General features: G+C 38.9%; 1 protein-coding gene across 2 annotated transcripts; it reads left to right on the forward strand.

Moving 5' to 3' along the window:
• Positions 1–666: 666 nt before the first annotated feature.
• On the forward strand, positions 667–17,527 carry cers6 (ceramide synthase 6). 2 transcript variants are annotated; one of them, XM_046053931.1, is made up of 11 exons: positions 667–1,052; positions 2,091–2,196; positions 2,296–2,426; positions 8,998–9,055; positions 11,092–11,142; positions 11,273–11,365; positions 13,942–14,070; positions 14,402–14,508; positions 16,026–16,182; positions 16,362–16,385; positions 17,290–17,527. In XM_046053931.1, exons 1-11 carry the CDS (start codon positions 883–885, stop codon positions 17,449–17,451), a joined length of 1,188 nt encoding a protein of 395 aa, XP_045909887.1. In that variant the 5' UTR covers positions 667–882; the 3' UTR covers positions 17,452–17,527. The 2 variants fall into 2 exon arrangements, with proteins under 2 accessions (XP_045909887.1, XP_045909888.1); XM_046053932.1 differs by lacking the exons at positions 667–1,052; positions 2,091–2,196; positions 2,296–2,426 and adding an exon at positions 7,631–7,754.
• The last annotated feature ends 7 nt before the right edge of the window (positions 17,528–17,534 follow it).

A 17,534-nucleotide genomic window follows, 5' to 3' on the forward strand; every position in this document is an offset into this window, starting at 1 on the left:
TCTTGTGTTATCTTATCGTTCTTATTTTGTTCTGTGTTCATGATTAAACTGAAATGCCAGTTTACACTGAACTTAAACTAATGCAAAAAAAAAACTATCTTCATGAAGGATATTCAATTGTTTTAAATATATTTTTTATTAAACTTTCACATTTTGTTGTCTGTTTAATTGTTTTGCCTTATAACATACATGATATAAATGACTGGACACCATTCCATCACCATTTCATTATATTATTATGGTATGAACAGATTTAATTCATGGCAAATGTTACATACAAGGCCAGGTTTGTCTACTGATCACAAAATCAAAACTGTCAGTAGGTGGCGTGGTTTACCAATCACAGTGTTGTCTTGAAGTCCTTTGCTTACGTGTTGCCGTATTAATTGCACTTAATTTTCAGTTTTACTGAAATTGATTGTGAGTTTGAGTGCAATAATATTACACTAAAGGTGACACGACCTGGTGAGTACATTACTGTGGGGTTCCTACCATAATATAACGGCAAGAGTGTAAAACAAAAGAAATAACAAAAAACAAAAAGCCAGTTCATAAGGAAACCTAACTGCGCCGTTAGGTTGAGTATTACTCTAAAGGTGCGATACAAACAGTGGTTTACCTTGATTACGCCGTGCTACAGCCGGCATAACGTACACCGACTGTATTGCATGACATTTCAACGCACCAATCACTTGCGGAGGAGCTGATTGAGTCTACTTCCCTACACTCGAATAGCTGAGAGGAAAAGGACGGACAGCGATCTCGCACGGATATCTCATCATCAGCCGAGTCTGCACGGTCAGATCGCCCGTGAGAGACCTCCGAGATACAGCGGGTCGTCGATATCTCTTTCGACCCGGTCACAGTGTCTGCTGCAGGGAGATGGCCGGGATCTTGGCGTGGTTTTGGAACGAGAGGTTCTGGCTCCCGCATAATGTAACCTGGGCTGACTTAAAAAACACAGATGAGGCAACGTTCCCGCAAGCCGAGGATCTTTATCTGGCGTGTCCTTTAGCATTCTGCATCTTTATGATACGGCTGGTTTTCGAAAGGTGGGTCTAAGCGCACGCGATAATCCAGGTGGCTGTGATACGGTTTGTTTTGTCGATGAAATGTTCCGGTGAATGATGCAGCACTCTCCGCTGTCCATGTTTGCCAGTCTGCTACCTAAACAATGGCATCTTATCTGGTTAGCCCACAAATCACCGGAGTTGATCACCCTTCTTTCGGCAGGCCTGCAGCATTATATGCCCTGTCTGCTTTTGATGCATCTCTCTCAGTGCAGTCACAGTGGAGCCAAGTTGCTGTACCTGCCCAAATCCAGTTACTCTGCTCTCAGCTCAAACCAGAATTTCAGCAAAGTGTCATGCTTTCAAGTGACAGGCTCCTTTTCATTAATCCGGGTGTTTTTGCATTATGTTGCATCATCCTATTTGTGACTCTTATTGCACAATCACTGATATATAGTAAAGCACAGGGTCATGATGGTTACAGCAATGCTTGTCATGCATATGTGGGTCAGAAGTCTCTTTAGGGAGTAGTGAGTGAGGCCTTAAATGTTCCCACTAAACCATCCCACTCCTGTTTATCCATGAAAATATGGTATCTTAAATAATAAAGTGATTCTGAAACAGAGCCCATAAAAGTCCTAATGTATGACCTGTAGGTGTTAAATAGATTATGCATATATCTTGAATGTGTTCATTGCATATTGTTTATTTAGTCGCTATTTGCCTATCCCTCCATCACTGCTTGCCAAAACTTCAAGTGTTTTACCAAAAGTCATCAGACATTTGCTGACTGCACATGATTCATAAAGGAGTTTATAATGCCAAATGCCTTGTGTCAAAATGACAGAAAAGATGTATTTACAGTGCTGTGTTGTTCCCACTTTTTCTTTTATTCTATGTGGTAATGTCAAACTTTCAACCAAAAGTGGTCTTCCTCAAGATGACCTGTGGAAGACCATTTGTATTCAAAACATTGACATGTCCAGGTAGAATAAAAGAATAAGCACAATTCACTTTAAAATCACCTCAAAGATTCTGCCTGTGTTGATCTGGAAGGGTGTCATGATATTTTAATTGCAGGTTTATTGCCAGACCATGTGCCATGGGCCTGAAGATCCAAGCCAACGGGCCACAAAAAGCACAGCCCAATGCTATCCTGGAGAAGGTTTTCACTGCCATAACCAAGGTGGTGCATGTGTTCTCTTCGTTATTTTTTAATGATGTGTTTCATCTCATAACATTTGTGCAGCATTTAACATGTGGAGCGTTTGTCTTGTCTTGCAAGCACCCAGATGAGAAGAGGTTGGAGGGCCTGTCCAAGCAGTTAGACTGGGATGTGCGGACCATCCAGCGCTGGTTCAGACAACGCCGCAACCAGGAGAAGCCCAGCACACTTGCCCGATTCTGTGAAAGCATGTAAGGCAAAGCACCACAGTATATCTACTTTTGCTACAAGCGTTTTCTCTCTGCGTGTCATAACATCCAAGTTTGGGAAAATTAACTTGCACAGACTTTCAACCTGCCTCAAGTATGTATGCAATCCATCACAGTGAAAATAAACTCTGCTTTATTGTTGTCATGTGTTACTTTATTGCCAGTTAGTAATGCAGTTGTTAAGTGAGGCCTGTTTTGAATAGGCTCCACTGCATTACCACTCATCAATAACACATCCGTGACAGTAGTAAAAGCATGCATGACGTTCACTGTGATTGATAACTTTATCAGAGCCAGTTTTATGTTTCTGCAAGTTCATTTTCATATTGAATGGAAATGAAGGGAAACTATGTGGCTGCTTAAAAGCGCACATTCACAAAACCAATGTGTTTTACTTATTAGGTAAATGGTGGCAGTAACATAAATGTGATTTTTAGGGTTATAACCAACAATTATTTTCAAGGATTAATCTGCTGATGATTGTCTTGATTCATTGATTAATCATTTAGCCTACGAAAATGCCCTTTACAATTCCTCAGAACCCAGAGTGACGTCTTCATATTGCTTGTTTTGTCTGACCAACAGTCCAAAACCTACAGTTATTAAGTTCACAATGTCATAAAAGAAAATAATTTTTGGTTTTAAAAAAATGACTGGAACGATTCATCAGTTATCAAAATAGTGGCTGATTAATCTACTAATCGTTATAGCACTATGGACAGACAGAAGCAGAAATGCTGGTATGGTCCTTTAACTGTTCATAATAATGGTACTTTACAGTTTTGGTTAACTGTTGTATCTAACATGGCTTATAAAGATTGCAACATGAATGTTGGTGCTGCTCTGGAATAATGGTCAAATGTGTCCCATGCGAACCAACAAACCCACTCAGGCTGTAATAGAGAATTGGCTAATCTGCAGTAGAGCATTTGCCATCAGGGAGATTGTAGTTACTTAGCGGTGTGATGTTAAAGGCCAACAAGCGAGTGTGGCTGTCGGAGCAGAGTCATGTCTGACACCAGCAGAGCAAATCTGGCAGTTTGAGACACAGGGAGCCTCACATCTTCTGATAAGCCTGAGGCTGCTGTTCACTCAGGAGAACACTTCTGGCTGATTAGACCACTGGACTGCTACTACTACCCTAGACGGGAATCTGGAAAAGCAAACTTGCTTTCTAATATTCAAGTAGAGACTGAGTTTGTGTTCGTCTAGAATATGTGTGAGCTTTTTGAACGTGCTTCGCTGGAATTCATTCTGTTTAAGCAAGGACTATACTAAAGCTTTTATCTGCACAAGCATAATGGACTGCAGACGACTTCGGGCTTTGCAATAGTTTGGCCAGGTTGTCTAGTCTGTCTCAGTTGCTTACAGTGCAATTCTCCAAGCAGGCCGGCTTCAGTCCTTCCAGCAGTGATTGTGCTCTAATGCACAGCTGTTGCAGACTGATAGCATTCTTTGTCTCTCAGTAGTCATGATGGCAGATCTGTTGTCTATTCTTTTCATTATGCAAACAGAGAGTATGTAGCAGACACATTTGGTCTGGACATAATGAAGACACTGCATGTGGTTTGTTCACCAGATATTGTTACTGCCTTCCTTTTTCCAAGATATACAGCAAAAAAAAGCCATTCCAACAAGTTCAAGTATTGATTTTTCTTAGCAGGAAACCTACAGTAACCTCTGTTTTTTTACAACAGAAACAACATTTTCTTAAAATAGGTGTTTTGCAATTGTAGCAAGACAACCTGTAGAAACAATTGTAAACAAATCACTGGACACAAGTAGTATCATTTCACCACAGTGGCAGAAGTAATATGTGTCATTGAATTTAAAGCCTAAATATTAGGATCAGCTTTTTTTTTCAGTGTATTCTTTTTCACCAGAGAGCCCCTCCTCTCATCAGTTCTCCTTGCTTAGGCCAGGCTAAGGAAGGGGCGTGCTTTGATGTCCTCAATAGTGTTTGTTATCTGATCTTCCCTCATCCTTTCTCTTCTCTACTTTCAGTAAGAACAAAGAAATTATTATAGGCAAAATAATGCAATTCACAATTTTAAGATAAGAGACAGGGCATTTCTATCACAAGAGGCAATATTAGTAAATATACTATTTGTATCTTATATATAATATATATAGCTATTTTAGGCTTCAGTTAATATTTGATGGGTTTTGACTAATGTTTTTAATAAGTTAAAGATCTCACTTCCTTTTTCAATATATACTGTATATTATCATGTACCGTCGACCTTGGAAAACAACCTTCATATCTGTAAGCTAAATATCAACTATTAGCCTGTTAGCGTAGCTTAGCACAAAGACTGGAAACAGCTAGCCTGGCCGCCAGTAAAGGCAACAAAATCCACCAACCATCACCTCAATCAAGGAAGTCACTGCACCAGGCCAAGAAATATTCCAGCACACAAGCCCTCACAACCACAACTTAATGTTTTTATACTTCATTTTTAGTACGGTTTAAACAAAAAAAAGACACAACATTTTACTGAGCTTTAGATGAACTGTTGGATGCATTTTTTTTTACCTTTGGGCAGAGCTAGGCAAGCTGTTTTCTTCATATCCAGTCTTTGTACAAAGTTAAGCTAACCAGCTGCCAGCAGTAGCTTCATATTTACCGTACAGACGCAAGATTGATTGATCTTCTCATTTCAATTAAGCATATTTTCGAAAATTCTAAACAATTTCTTTAAGTTTTTAAGCTGTTTTTGAGATGGGTAGTTATTGTAATTATGCCTCATCTCATAGTTTTGTCAAATTTATATCTAGAAATGAACACCTGCAGTTTCTTGACGTATTTATTACTTAATTATCTCTTAATTTGTTATTCCTTTTCATCAGATACAAAATCAAAGCCTGTAGTAGATTCAGAAATTAATTTAGGCATTTTACCTCTACAGAAATATACCATTAATAGCAGCTGAGATTACCAATTTCCTCATTACTGCTCTTCCTGTAACTGATACGTAGGTGTATGATTTTCATACCTTTCAAGCAGCATACCTCCCCAGAAGCAGCTCAGCAGATGCCAAGCCGGCAACTACAGTAATAAGCATGTTTGTGCTCAGCAGATGCTTATAGCACAGCTGTGAGATGATCTGTTTACATGTGTTCTTGAGAGAGGATGACCACACCCATGTTTTTCTTCAATTTAGTTGCAATATCCTAGCACCACATTAAAATAAGTGGCTATTAACAAGCCTTTTCATTCGGGCAAATTGAAATCATGCCTAGTAATCAAACCAAATTAGACAAATACACAAAGGTGGAAGGGGCAGCTATTACAGCCTGAAGAGTAACAGAGGTGTTACTCCTCATTTAACAGCAAAGAGGGGATATGTTAAGGCGTTCGCACAACTGAATTTTGATCAAAGCCAGAGCTTCATGACTAATTGTTATGTTGAACCATCCAAATGAAACAGTTGTAGCCAGCTGGTGCTCAGACAAACCACCTGGAGAAGTTACAAAGTGGAATTAAATGAGCCAGCATTTATTTTATCCCAAAGCTATCTGCTACAATAAAGCTAGCCTCATAACAGAGGATCAAATCAAAGTTGCCCTCCTGCAGTTTTTGCTCCCTCAAGCGGTGCTTTGTCCAATGAGGTACATTTGTTGTAGGGGAATAGTGATCAGTGGATCTGTCCCAGTTTAAACCCTCCAGTCTTATGGATGATTGTGTATAATCAAGCTATTACAAAAGTATGGTGGTCCTCTATGTACCATAACACATTACATATGCCCTAATTGTTTCATATAAAATCACAGTTTGCTGCATTATATTCTATACATTTTTTATATTTTGTATTGTCACTTGCTGCCTGAATTTTGTGTTCCCCTTTACATAAATGAAGACTTTTTCACCATAAATTGAGGCAGAAAAGGCAGAAATGTCACCAGAATGCAGGAAATGAAGTCCCCAATGCTTAATTTTTTCTGGGGGGAGGACCCCCAGACCCTCCTCTTCATTTGAGTCCTCTCCACTATTGAAACTAAACCAATGATCTTGCATTTCAAGAAATCTACCACATACTGCAAGAAAATAGTCTCTGGGTTGACACACAGTTTCTGGAGGGGAATAGGTTTGGTCTCCAAATTTAGGCTATGATGTTGAGATTGACAAGTCAAACTTATTCATTATTGACCATGATTACTGACTTGGCTTTTCATCTATACATGGTAAAATTGTGAGTTTGGCTGCTGAACGTTTAAAGCATTATTGACGATAGGGGAGCAATGGCCCCAACCCATTAGGTGGACTTTTTAGGGTTGTTGGGGGGGGAGGCGCTTTGAAAATCTCGCCTAGGGCGCAAACATTGCGACGGCAGGCCCTGACTCAGTCCTTAGCAGTTCCTACTGTCCTCCTCTTCACTTTGCTGCTACTGGTAGAGAAGAGGGCTGGTCTGTCTCAGCCACCAGCTGAGTTTATAATGTGCCATATTTTAATGTACTGGCAAACTAAATTTAATAGTTAACGTTACTTAAGACAGACAGCTTTCACTTTAGCTTGTTTTTAACAAAAAACTATTAGCCGAGCTAGCGCTGCGCCCGTGTAAAACCAAAACGCAGATACGGTGGGTGAGAGACAGAGCAGATTAAAATATTGCGTTTTGCGTGTTTATGCTTATTAAACAGGTGTGTTGGTAAAGTAGTGGCTTTTTACTCGCAAAGTTTTTATTGCACCACGTAGCCTACTTGACGAGCGTAGTTGTTGTCAACGTCCACTGGCTGACTTCGCTCCGTGTGCGCTTGTGTGTATGTGGAGTGGAGGCGCTCTGCAGAGACAAAGAGGAGGGGAGAGGCTGGAGGTCGGACAGTTGAGCCTTGATTGGCGGTGATCGGTACAACGCATGTGAAACTCAGTAAAGATGAGAAGGGAACGATATTGCTCATTCTTTAGCTACTACCATTCACTATAGCCTATGTATTTTACTTTTGTTGTCATATATATTAGATTATGTGTTGGGCCACATGGAGGTTGCTTCGGGGCCGGATGCGGGCCTCCACTTAAATAGGGCTGTTGTACATATATAGCGAAGATTCAACAGCACTTGTAAAAGACTATTGTGGGTTTAATGAACCAGTTGCCACGCAACAGTCTTTACTGTGCGCCAGGTAGACGTCCAGTTAATTTGGTTTTACAATACTATTGATCAAGCACAAAGAGCCGTTCATGACGGCTTCCACAGGCCGTGTGTTACCATGCAAATCATTCCTCTAGTATTCATTAAAGAGTTAGAACTGAATATCTTGAACAAACATCCAAAGAAAAAGGACTAGCTCTGTTGGATGTGCAATGAGAAGGTGATATGGATTATCCCTGTTCTCTTTTCGAGACTTGATGACATGTTGTGTTTCAGGGCTGTGGCTGTCAAAATGTGTTTTATTTGAAATGAGCTGGAACAACAGCACTCGAGTCGGCACAAACTTAAAAGTATGCAAACCTGGACTCACACCACAGCCTCTGTCAGAGCCACGGGATCAGTGGATGTTTGCTTCTATGTCACAGAAATCAAGCTTTGTTCCTTTTCTGTATGTTTTACTTCATGCTGTATTCAGAAGTGTATTACATATCTTAGAACCATTTAATCTAATTGGTTACACATTTGTGAAATGCTGTTACAACTCAATAAGGCACAAGAGGGGGTCTGTCATTCAAGCCCTGCAGAAACACATGATTTCTGATCTGGTGCAACTTCCAGAGTCTTAAATGCTTCCTCCCAGTTGCTGACTGTTATGAGCTGGGTATACTATACATCTTCCAGCTCAGCAGGGTGTTGATCACTTAAGTGTCTGTTGAAGCAGTTTCTTCTCTGCCTGTAAGCTCAGACCTCTTGATCACTTTCCCTACCATTGTGTCGTTGTACTTACTGTAAATGATGTGCAGGGTTATATAAAGCACAGAGCAAGATGCGTTGGGACTGGACAGTGCGAGTGGCTTGTCTTTCCCCCTGGACTTCACCAATGTGAAGTCAGTGATGTCCCATTTTTCTGTGGCTCACCCTACACTGCAGATTTGGGGATGTAAGAGGACCTCAAAACTTCAAATTATTACAGGCTTGATAGACACAGTGTGCTACTCCTAGGTACAAAACTACGTAAGTGGGACACAGCACAAGTTTATGTTTATATTTTGGGATGAATATAAATTGTATGCAGCTGCATTATTCTCTACAAGCTGTTTTTTAGCAGATTAAAACACTTTACTTCTCTCTGTAATTTACTAATCTTTAACCCAAATTTATAGCATTGACTTGAGAACCCAAAGTGGAAAAGAGACAGAAAAAGGGCAAAACAGAAAGAATTGCAAACACACTGCATAGCTAAGGGCTACTGTCTTTCACGCATACAATTTCAAGGTAGAGGTCCTCCACACTTGGTTCACTGCCTACTGAAAACCACTACTTAGCCATTTTCAAGGTTATGCCCCAAAACAAAAAAAGTTATAAAGGTTTGTTGCCTAAACAAATGTAAACAAATGTTGAAGATTAATTGTTTAAATTTGGGCTTTATATTAATTTTCTTTTTCTTTTTTTCTTTATTTCAGGTGGAGATTTACATTCTATCTATACATATTTACCTATGGAGTGCGTTTCCTTAAAAAGGTAAGTTTGGTTCAACCTCTTGTTATGACACCATTCTCTACAGCTTATCTGGAGGTCCGTGACTAGCATGAAAATCTGTCTGAATAGGTTGGTGCCTAGTGATGAGACTGGCAAGTAAAATGGATGTTCCGGTTTAAGGGGACTACTTTTCTAAAGGCAATTTGCAATAACGGCTAGTACAAAAAGTGTTCATTAATTATGAATCTTACAAGGATCTGTCAAGCAAAGGGAGAGCAGCTGACAAATAAAAACACTCCCATTGCTAAATAATGCCATCCATTGAATATAGGCTATGTGGTATGTACTCGGGGATGATTTGTCTTCCTTTTGATCATAAACATCAACTGTTGGAAGTTAGTGTTCATATGTGATGTTTCAGAGTGTCATTTCAATGGCACAAAATGTTGACAACTGAGACAGCTATAGTTACCTGTTGGTAGCTAACGTTACAAACAAATGTTGTCAATTTTACATAAATTAAAATTACAGTTAATGTTCTGTGGTTGAAGTGGCTATTGTTATATGTTTATATAAGGAGTAAAATATGGATTTTTAAACTACATATATCTTTAATAATATTACAGTTGGGCTGGTTCTGATTGGGCTATTGCTGCCAGTGAAATCTGGTAATCCTGCAAGCTGCTTGAGTTAGCATTTGACATTTTAGCTATGCATTTCATTTCTGTAACATTATAAATAAACTAACAAGACTGTGGAGCAGTTACTGTACATTTGTGACATGGTTATGTAATTTTTGTTTCTAAAACATCTGTAATTCTTGTGTTTAAAGTTAGTTGTAAACGTTACTTCTTCTTGGGACTAACATTAACGTTAGTTAAGCACTGTGTGTGGGCTACATCATGCTAACCTGTCTGATATAAAACCATAATGTCAACACAGCTTGTTTCGTATTTAATGTTTTTTTTTAAAGCACGTTTTACCTTTCAAATGCTGCGACAATGTGCACTCGGTTTTCATGGTTTGTGAAAATTGATAGTTAGCTTAGTCGGAGTAAGGTTACCGTGCATGGTTCAGGGGATGTAGGAGATCAGAGCTCTCCAGGAATCTCAGTAGAAACAGCTCTCCCTATGTAGAAGGTTTGAAATCCCACCAGCTGTTGAGGTTACTGAGGAGTGACTGGCATCGAAGAGCCACATTTGTGAGAGTATAGAAATGATGACCCAGTTAAATATTACTGAAATATGTGGCTGAGATAGACTAATAATTTCATAATCAATTCAAACATAATCAACAGAGCAATAGTTTATATAGCAGAGTAGGAAACATCTCTTAAAGACACAAGTTGCATGACGAAGCACTTTGTGAAAATAGTTAATTCCCTGGTAATCCCCGCCACAGGCTCCACTCTCTCTGTTGGATTTATTAATAGAGCAGGTCTGGAGCAGGAGTGCAGGAGATGGGTCACTGTTTCCTTGTAACACATTTGTATGCATCACAGTAACCATTTCTCTTGTCATCCTGATGTCATCATATCATTACACAAACTTTAGATGAGGAAAAACTGCCTTGGTTCCTTGTTAGTCCTGCTACAAGCAATAAAATCTTGTATAGCATTCATTTAGTATATTATAAACCACTTTGATTTTATTCAGAATCCATCAAGGGAATTATTCATTTTTCAGTTGTCACATTGATATTCATGTATTAAACGACAAGAAAATACTGTATTGAACTCCAACTGTTTGTGTAGGAGCAGGATAACACTGGATTGATATTGTCTTTAATGCACCCTGCTCTTTCTAGGTTTTATAAAAAGATTAGAAGTAAAATAGTAGTAGTAGTAGTAGTAGTGGAGAATATATATATATTTGGATTCCTTGACAGAATTATATTATATTTATAAAATTGTCAGAGATATAATGACAAAGTTCCACAGTAAATTTTATTATAGTATAGTCCTAACCACAGTCACTCAGTGACAATTTTATTATATTTTACATTTCAAATATCATCTGTATTTGTTTCATAAATGTTAAAAAGTATTAATTTTATGTTTTGTTTTTCATTTTCTGCAGAGTCCATGGCTTTGGAACACTAAAGAGTGCTGGTACAACTACCCTTACCAGGTAAAAGCCTTTTTATACAGCATGTTTACCCATCCTTAGTAATCATGATACAGCAAGATGACTTGTATGACCAAGACTCTTACCTCTCAGATATTTATTTTAACATTGTTTTTTTTTTGTGTTTATGCAGCCACTGACTGTGGACATCCATTATTACTATATACTGGAGCTGTCTTTCTACCTGTCTTTACTCTTTTCCCAATTCACAGACATCAGGAGGAAGGTATGAATAATTGCAAGTCACACCAAAACATACATCATGCATCTCCAATAACGTGTATCATTGAATGTCTGTTAAAAGAGCTACTTTAATGCAAAAGTGACTCTATTAATCACTTTTTTGGGTTGAAGCCAGAAAATTATGTTCTGTTTATGCCGTTGTGCAGTGCTGTCACAGAAAAAGGACATTATCTTTGCTTGACTGTCCATCATGTCTGTAATGTTTAGTCTACTGGCTTGTGAACATTTGCTTTCCGCCTCGGTGTATTCTCACTGGTGTGTGAAATAACACAAAATTACGAGGGTAAGAAGGATTAACAGATTTTTTCGAAACATTCAGAAATTGGATTCTCTGTCAAACTTCACAAAAGCAATTCTCAAGCAGCAATTACTTTGTTTTTGTCATTGTGTAAAATAATCTTTAATCTGTTACATGATGGTGTCATACAGTACTCACATAAACATAAAGAAGTTTAAAACTTCATGTATGTTTAGTCAGTTATTTATATAAATAATTACATCAGACAAAAAATTGTCCTGGTAGGGTATAGCAACAGGTAAAATACCTAGTGTTATGTTATTCATTCTTAATCCTTAAAAATAATACACAATAAACCCTCATAACATATCCCAAGTATTAACATGTCACTGTTATGTCTTCTTTGATGAATTAACCAGATAAATGTAACATCTACTTCCACCAAGCTGCAGGTTTCTTTAACTTTACATGTATAATTAGGAACCAGAATATCGCTTAGCACATTGTACCATGAATATGATTTAAAAGGTGGTCACTGTTTGTAAGAGCTGAGATTCAGTGTCAGTTTGTACAAACACAACACAACTTAAAACTTAATGAGCAATGGCCCACTTCCACTCACTTTCATCTTCTTTTCTTGTTTGTTAAAAAAAATGGCTATACTTTGGGTTCATTAAGTATCAATTTGCATGCCTTCCAGCCATGATCTTACTCCTGTCTCCAGTCCATCCTCAGCTCTGCCCTCTCCAGAACACACCTCACTCACCGCACTCACAGCAGCCCCCTCGATGCCGTGCTGTGTATGCCTTCACTCTGTCATCTCTTTGTTGACTGTTGGCATGTTGTCTGTTTTTGTTTCTCCTTTCAGTTTTTTCATGCACAGTACTACACTGAGGAGGTCCTCTGCATCCCCTGCCAATTCCAGTATGTTCTCCCTGCACACTCTTTTACCTTGCTTTCATTCTGTATCTTGCATCATTACTCTTCCTTCTCATCCTCCTCCTCCATTCTGTCGCCATTTTGGACTAGTTCTCGTTGCTTTGAGCTGACACGTTTCTGTAGCTTATTAAGATTTGCTAGAGGAATGCTTCCCCATGCCACCTGTCTGCATCCTGAGTCACCCGGAGCTCCACTCAGGGCTGTTCCAAACCAAATGGCTCATACTCAGACGAGATCAAAGCTAAATCATATCCTACAGCCTAAAGTCATATATTTTCACCTGAATTTTACCTACAGTAACAATTGTTTTAGATCATGTTCAGCTTAAGTGATTTTTCGTTCTGCTTGATTTTGATTTCCAGTAGAGAAACAGAGATGTTTGCTTACTTACAAACAGTGGTGGAATGTAACAGAGAACATTTACTCAAGTACTGTACTTGAGTACACATTTAATGCCACTTTATACTTCTATTGCACTGGGGTTCAGAGGGAAATATTGTACTTTTAACTCTACTACATTTATTTGACACAAATGTACTTTAAATTACATTTTAAATGCAGGACTTTTACTTGTAATGGAGTATTTTTGCATTGTGGTGTTACTTTTACTTAAGTAAAGGATTTGAACTCTTCTCCCACCACTGCTTTTCAACATATTTTGAAATGGCTAAATTGCAGTTTGACACTATGGCAGCATCAGATGAGGATTACTATAAGCAACACATTCGGTAGATTATATTATCTATGTTATATATATTATATATACTGTCACACACACACACACACACATATATATCCACATTCCACAGCACAACTGCAATTGAGTGTTCATGAATGCTTGGACACCGAGGGTATACTTGCTATCTTTGTTTGTGTAAGTGGTGATTAATCATAATCATTGTCCTGTCATAACTTTTTATATCTTTTCAATAGCTGTGCCAATCACAGTGGCATATGAGGAACACGGCTAACCAAAATAGAGGTTTTATTTTGGAAGATGTTGATCCACACACACATACTCACACTCGCGCAGCGACTAACTTGGGCAAAGCACACTTCAAGGTCATGTAAACACAAACATGAAGTGCTTCTTGAGTCAGTTTTGAAAATAGGCACCACTGTGTTGCACAATAATTCCTCTTATTCAGTTTATATTACTCGGCAGTAGGGGCTTTGTCATTTACAAATTACAAATTGTCATGCATTACTACAACCACACAAAGCTTGTATCTCCACAATACAGTATGTGTATGTCCCCTTTTACTTTATCCTGTTTTTACGCTCTGGTTAAGTGCTGCATGCAGTGACTCGAACAGCATCGAGGCAGTTTTGAGAATACTTTCTTTGGTTTTCTGACGTTTCCTTGGCAACTATGTCCCCAGGATTTCCTGATCATGTTCCTGCACCATGTGGCAACAATCTCCCTCATCACGTTTTCCTATGTGAACAACATGGCACGAGTGGGAACCCTGGTCATGTGTCTCCACGATGCAGCCGATGTGCTAATAGAGGTGAGGATGGGTGAGAGAATTAAATGCTGTCGGCCGGGCAAACACAGGCAAAGATGATTGGGTGTGTGGGAGGAGTGTTGGGAGTTTACATGGTCAACTATCAGCCATCTATAGCTAAATTTAACTGCACTCTTTGTATTATAAACATTGTGTCAGACTGTATAATACAGGTACAGTGAATGTTGAACAGACGCTTTTTTTGATTTTGATAGTTTAGTTATACCCTCAACAATGGTGGAAACTAGAGCTTTTTAATTCATATATTGTCAGAGATATTTCAAGTTGTTTACATGGTCTGATTAATGATTGATTTCTTTCATGTTCTATCAAGGCTGCCAAGATGGCCAACTATGCCAAATGTCAGATACTGTGCAACCTACTGTTTGCAATGTTTGCAATTCTCTTCATAAGTTCCAGGCTGGGAGTTTACCCTGTCTGGTAAGTGTTATTCTCTTTCCTGTGTACCACAGTTAGCACCCTTCTAATGGCTGAGGTAGTGTGAGCGTGTCATTTACATATAGTACAGTCTATACAGGCAGTCAGAGACCCGTGCAGCAGAGTTGCTCTGCACATTTTGCCAGGCCGTCCCTGAAAATGCATGTCAGTGCCATGGAGACTTCAGTGCTTTTTTTACTACAGTTTGCAGTTCAGACACATCTCTGTGAATTTTGTTGCTAAGTAATAGTTACTATGGATACAGCAGCGTTAACCCCTCAAAGAAAGCCAAACAAATCAACTAATGAAAAGCAGATCGTTACGGTTATTGCTTTATTATTGAAAACAGTGTCAGAGTTCCACCTGATTGTTAAAACATCAAAAGGTATTCTACACATGAGAATCTTTTATCATTGTGTGGTGTTGCTTTTTTGGTTTTAGATATTTGTTGCATTTATTAAGCATTTCAAGTTGTAGCCAATCCATCCAAATTTCTGCACCAGAGAATACAGGCAGGTTTAAATGAATTTCTTGCAGGATTGTTTTACCCAGACATTAAAAATCTAATTACATTAGATGGTGAATCAGAGTTACCACAAACCGGTTTTAGTCCTTGAAAGTGCAGCAGTTATCTTGCAGTTATCAGCAGCAGTGTTATCACACCTTTCAGTGAAACGAAGAGAGACGTGATTAGGTTCTGAGTCAGGCAGCTTCAGTTGTCTGTCTTTCTTTTTTCCCTATACCCACAGTTCTCTGTCTTTGTTTCTACGCTGTAATATGATGATCCTATTCTAGATTTTAGTCAGCCCCCACCACACCAGTAGTAAAGTTGTCATTACTGTAAAGCTGTTGCCATGGCTTCACTATCCTGAGGATGATTCACAGACCGCCATTTGCAAGAATTGGCTCTGGGATAAATTTAACATCCTTAAAAATTTTTATTGCATGTCATGTGAAGCTAGATACACTGCTTTTTCTTCTCCATTTGCAATTTTAATTGTAGACTTTTATGTTTATTGCACTATAAACAAAATGCTATTTCACAGACACACATCTTTTTGTGCTACAAACACATCACGTACATAAATGATACGTACGCACACAAAACAAGCACAAATATCGATATGCGAACTGCTGTTTAAGGGACTTTCTACATCCATTTATAACAAACTGGGAGTGGAAATTAGACTTGTGCATGTGAATCCAGTTCCACAGGGATTGAGATTTAGAAAACAGAATCAGGCTTATACAATGCTTTTTAAATTTGATGAAAAGAATGCATGTGCATATTTCTGTCTTTGTGCAAACAGACAGTTTAAGTTGTGAATCTACACAGAGTTCTGTACATCTGGCACAAGGTGTCCTCTTTTCTTGTCACTGGCTTTGGCTATTTTGGCTATTTCTACCTGCTCCTCAGGATATACAATTTCCCCACTAAGAGAAAGTCCTTTTAATCCCTGTGCTTTTCTAATAAAACATGTCAAGTTAATTATCTCACTCTCCCTCTGTCTCTATGGAAGGATTTTAAATACCACCTTGTTCGAGAGTTGGGAGATTGTAGGGCCCTACCCGTCTTGGTGGGTCTTCAACCTGCTTCTGGTCCTGCTGCAGCTTCTTCACTCCTTCTGGTCCTACCTCATAGTGAAGACAGCATGCCGAGCCATCTCCAAAGGAAAGGTGAGTCACTACACTCAGACCCTCTTTCGACTTGCTCTCCATACATATACCTTCCATTTATACCTGTTCTTGCATAATAGGGTGTTTTGCTGTTAGTGTATAAAAATACTGTGTGGTGTTTTCAAAGGCCATTTTGACTTTCCCTTTTTATTCTTCCATGCTAACCTGCAACCGTCAAGGTGGGAAAATGGAATCCGTTACATGTAAGTAGCTTCAAAGCATCCATGTAATCTGTTGCATTCATCATGTTCCTGATTGTCAATCAACCCTAACCTATGCCCCCGTCAGGATGAATCATAATAACTGTGTGATAACTAACACTTTAGTTTATAACCAAATAACCTGCAAAACTAATGCCATTCAAATCATCCTTAGCCGTATTTTGTGTGTAACAGTCATTAGCAAATGTTAACACGCTAACATGCTAAAATGGTGAACATGGTAAACATTAGACCTGCTAAGCACGTTAACATCGTCATTGTGCGTATGTTCCCATTTTCAGCTGTGCCTAATTACAGCCTCACAGTGCCACTAGCATGGCTGGTGACTCTTAGTGCTATTTATTGTCACATTCTCACTGTTTGTTGCTGCTTTTTATTCGTACTCCTGTAATTATTTTGCCAATGTTATTTGTAAATCCTGAATACTCTCTTGTTATATTAGATAAATGGACACATGGCATTTTAAATTATACAATGTCTAGTGCTAATAAATAGATTAGTTGATCGTCCAAAAATGTATTACCAACTTTCTGTAATTGATTAGTCAAAAGTCAAAATGCAAACAAATCAGTCAAAAATGCCAAACATTCACTGGCTCCTGTTCTCTGTTTTATATCATTGTATATTGAATATCTAAGTTTTGGACTGACAAGCAATCGATTTGAAAAAAGGGTCACAAGATTAATCAATGATGAAAAGAATTAGCTGCAAACAAAATGTTCAGAGGTCTCCATATCTCGAGCAAATATATTTTATGGCTTTTACAGCTTGTTGCCTGATACTGATTGGCAGAACAACTCCGTTATGCCACTCTGACACCCATTTGTAGCACCGCCATGCATGGTCGCCACAGATAATGACGCAACCATCCCTCTTATTTCTGCAGGTGTCTAAAGACGACCGCAGCGACATTGAGTCCAGCTCTGATGAGGATGACAGCCCCCCACCCAATCAGAAGCACCACAACAGCGCCACCACCAATGGGACCAACAAAAATCACGGGACCAACGGCTACCTGACAGGAGCCCCATATCCCGACGAACACTGACTAAGCTGATATCACAACACTGGAGCCATGCTACAGACACCATCCATCAATCTGTGTGTGTGTGTGTGCGTGTGTGTGTGTGT

The sequence above is a fragment of the Micropterus dolomieu genome, linkage group LG07, assembly GCF_021292245.1.
Source record: "Micropterus dolomieu isolate WLL.071019.BEF.003 ecotype Adirondacks linkage group LG07, ASM2129224v1, whole genome shotgun sequence".
In the NCBI taxonomy this organism is placed as follows: domain Eukaryota; kingdom Metazoa; phylum Chordata; class Actinopteri; order Centrarchiformes; family Centrarchidae; genus Micropterus; species Micropterus dolomieu.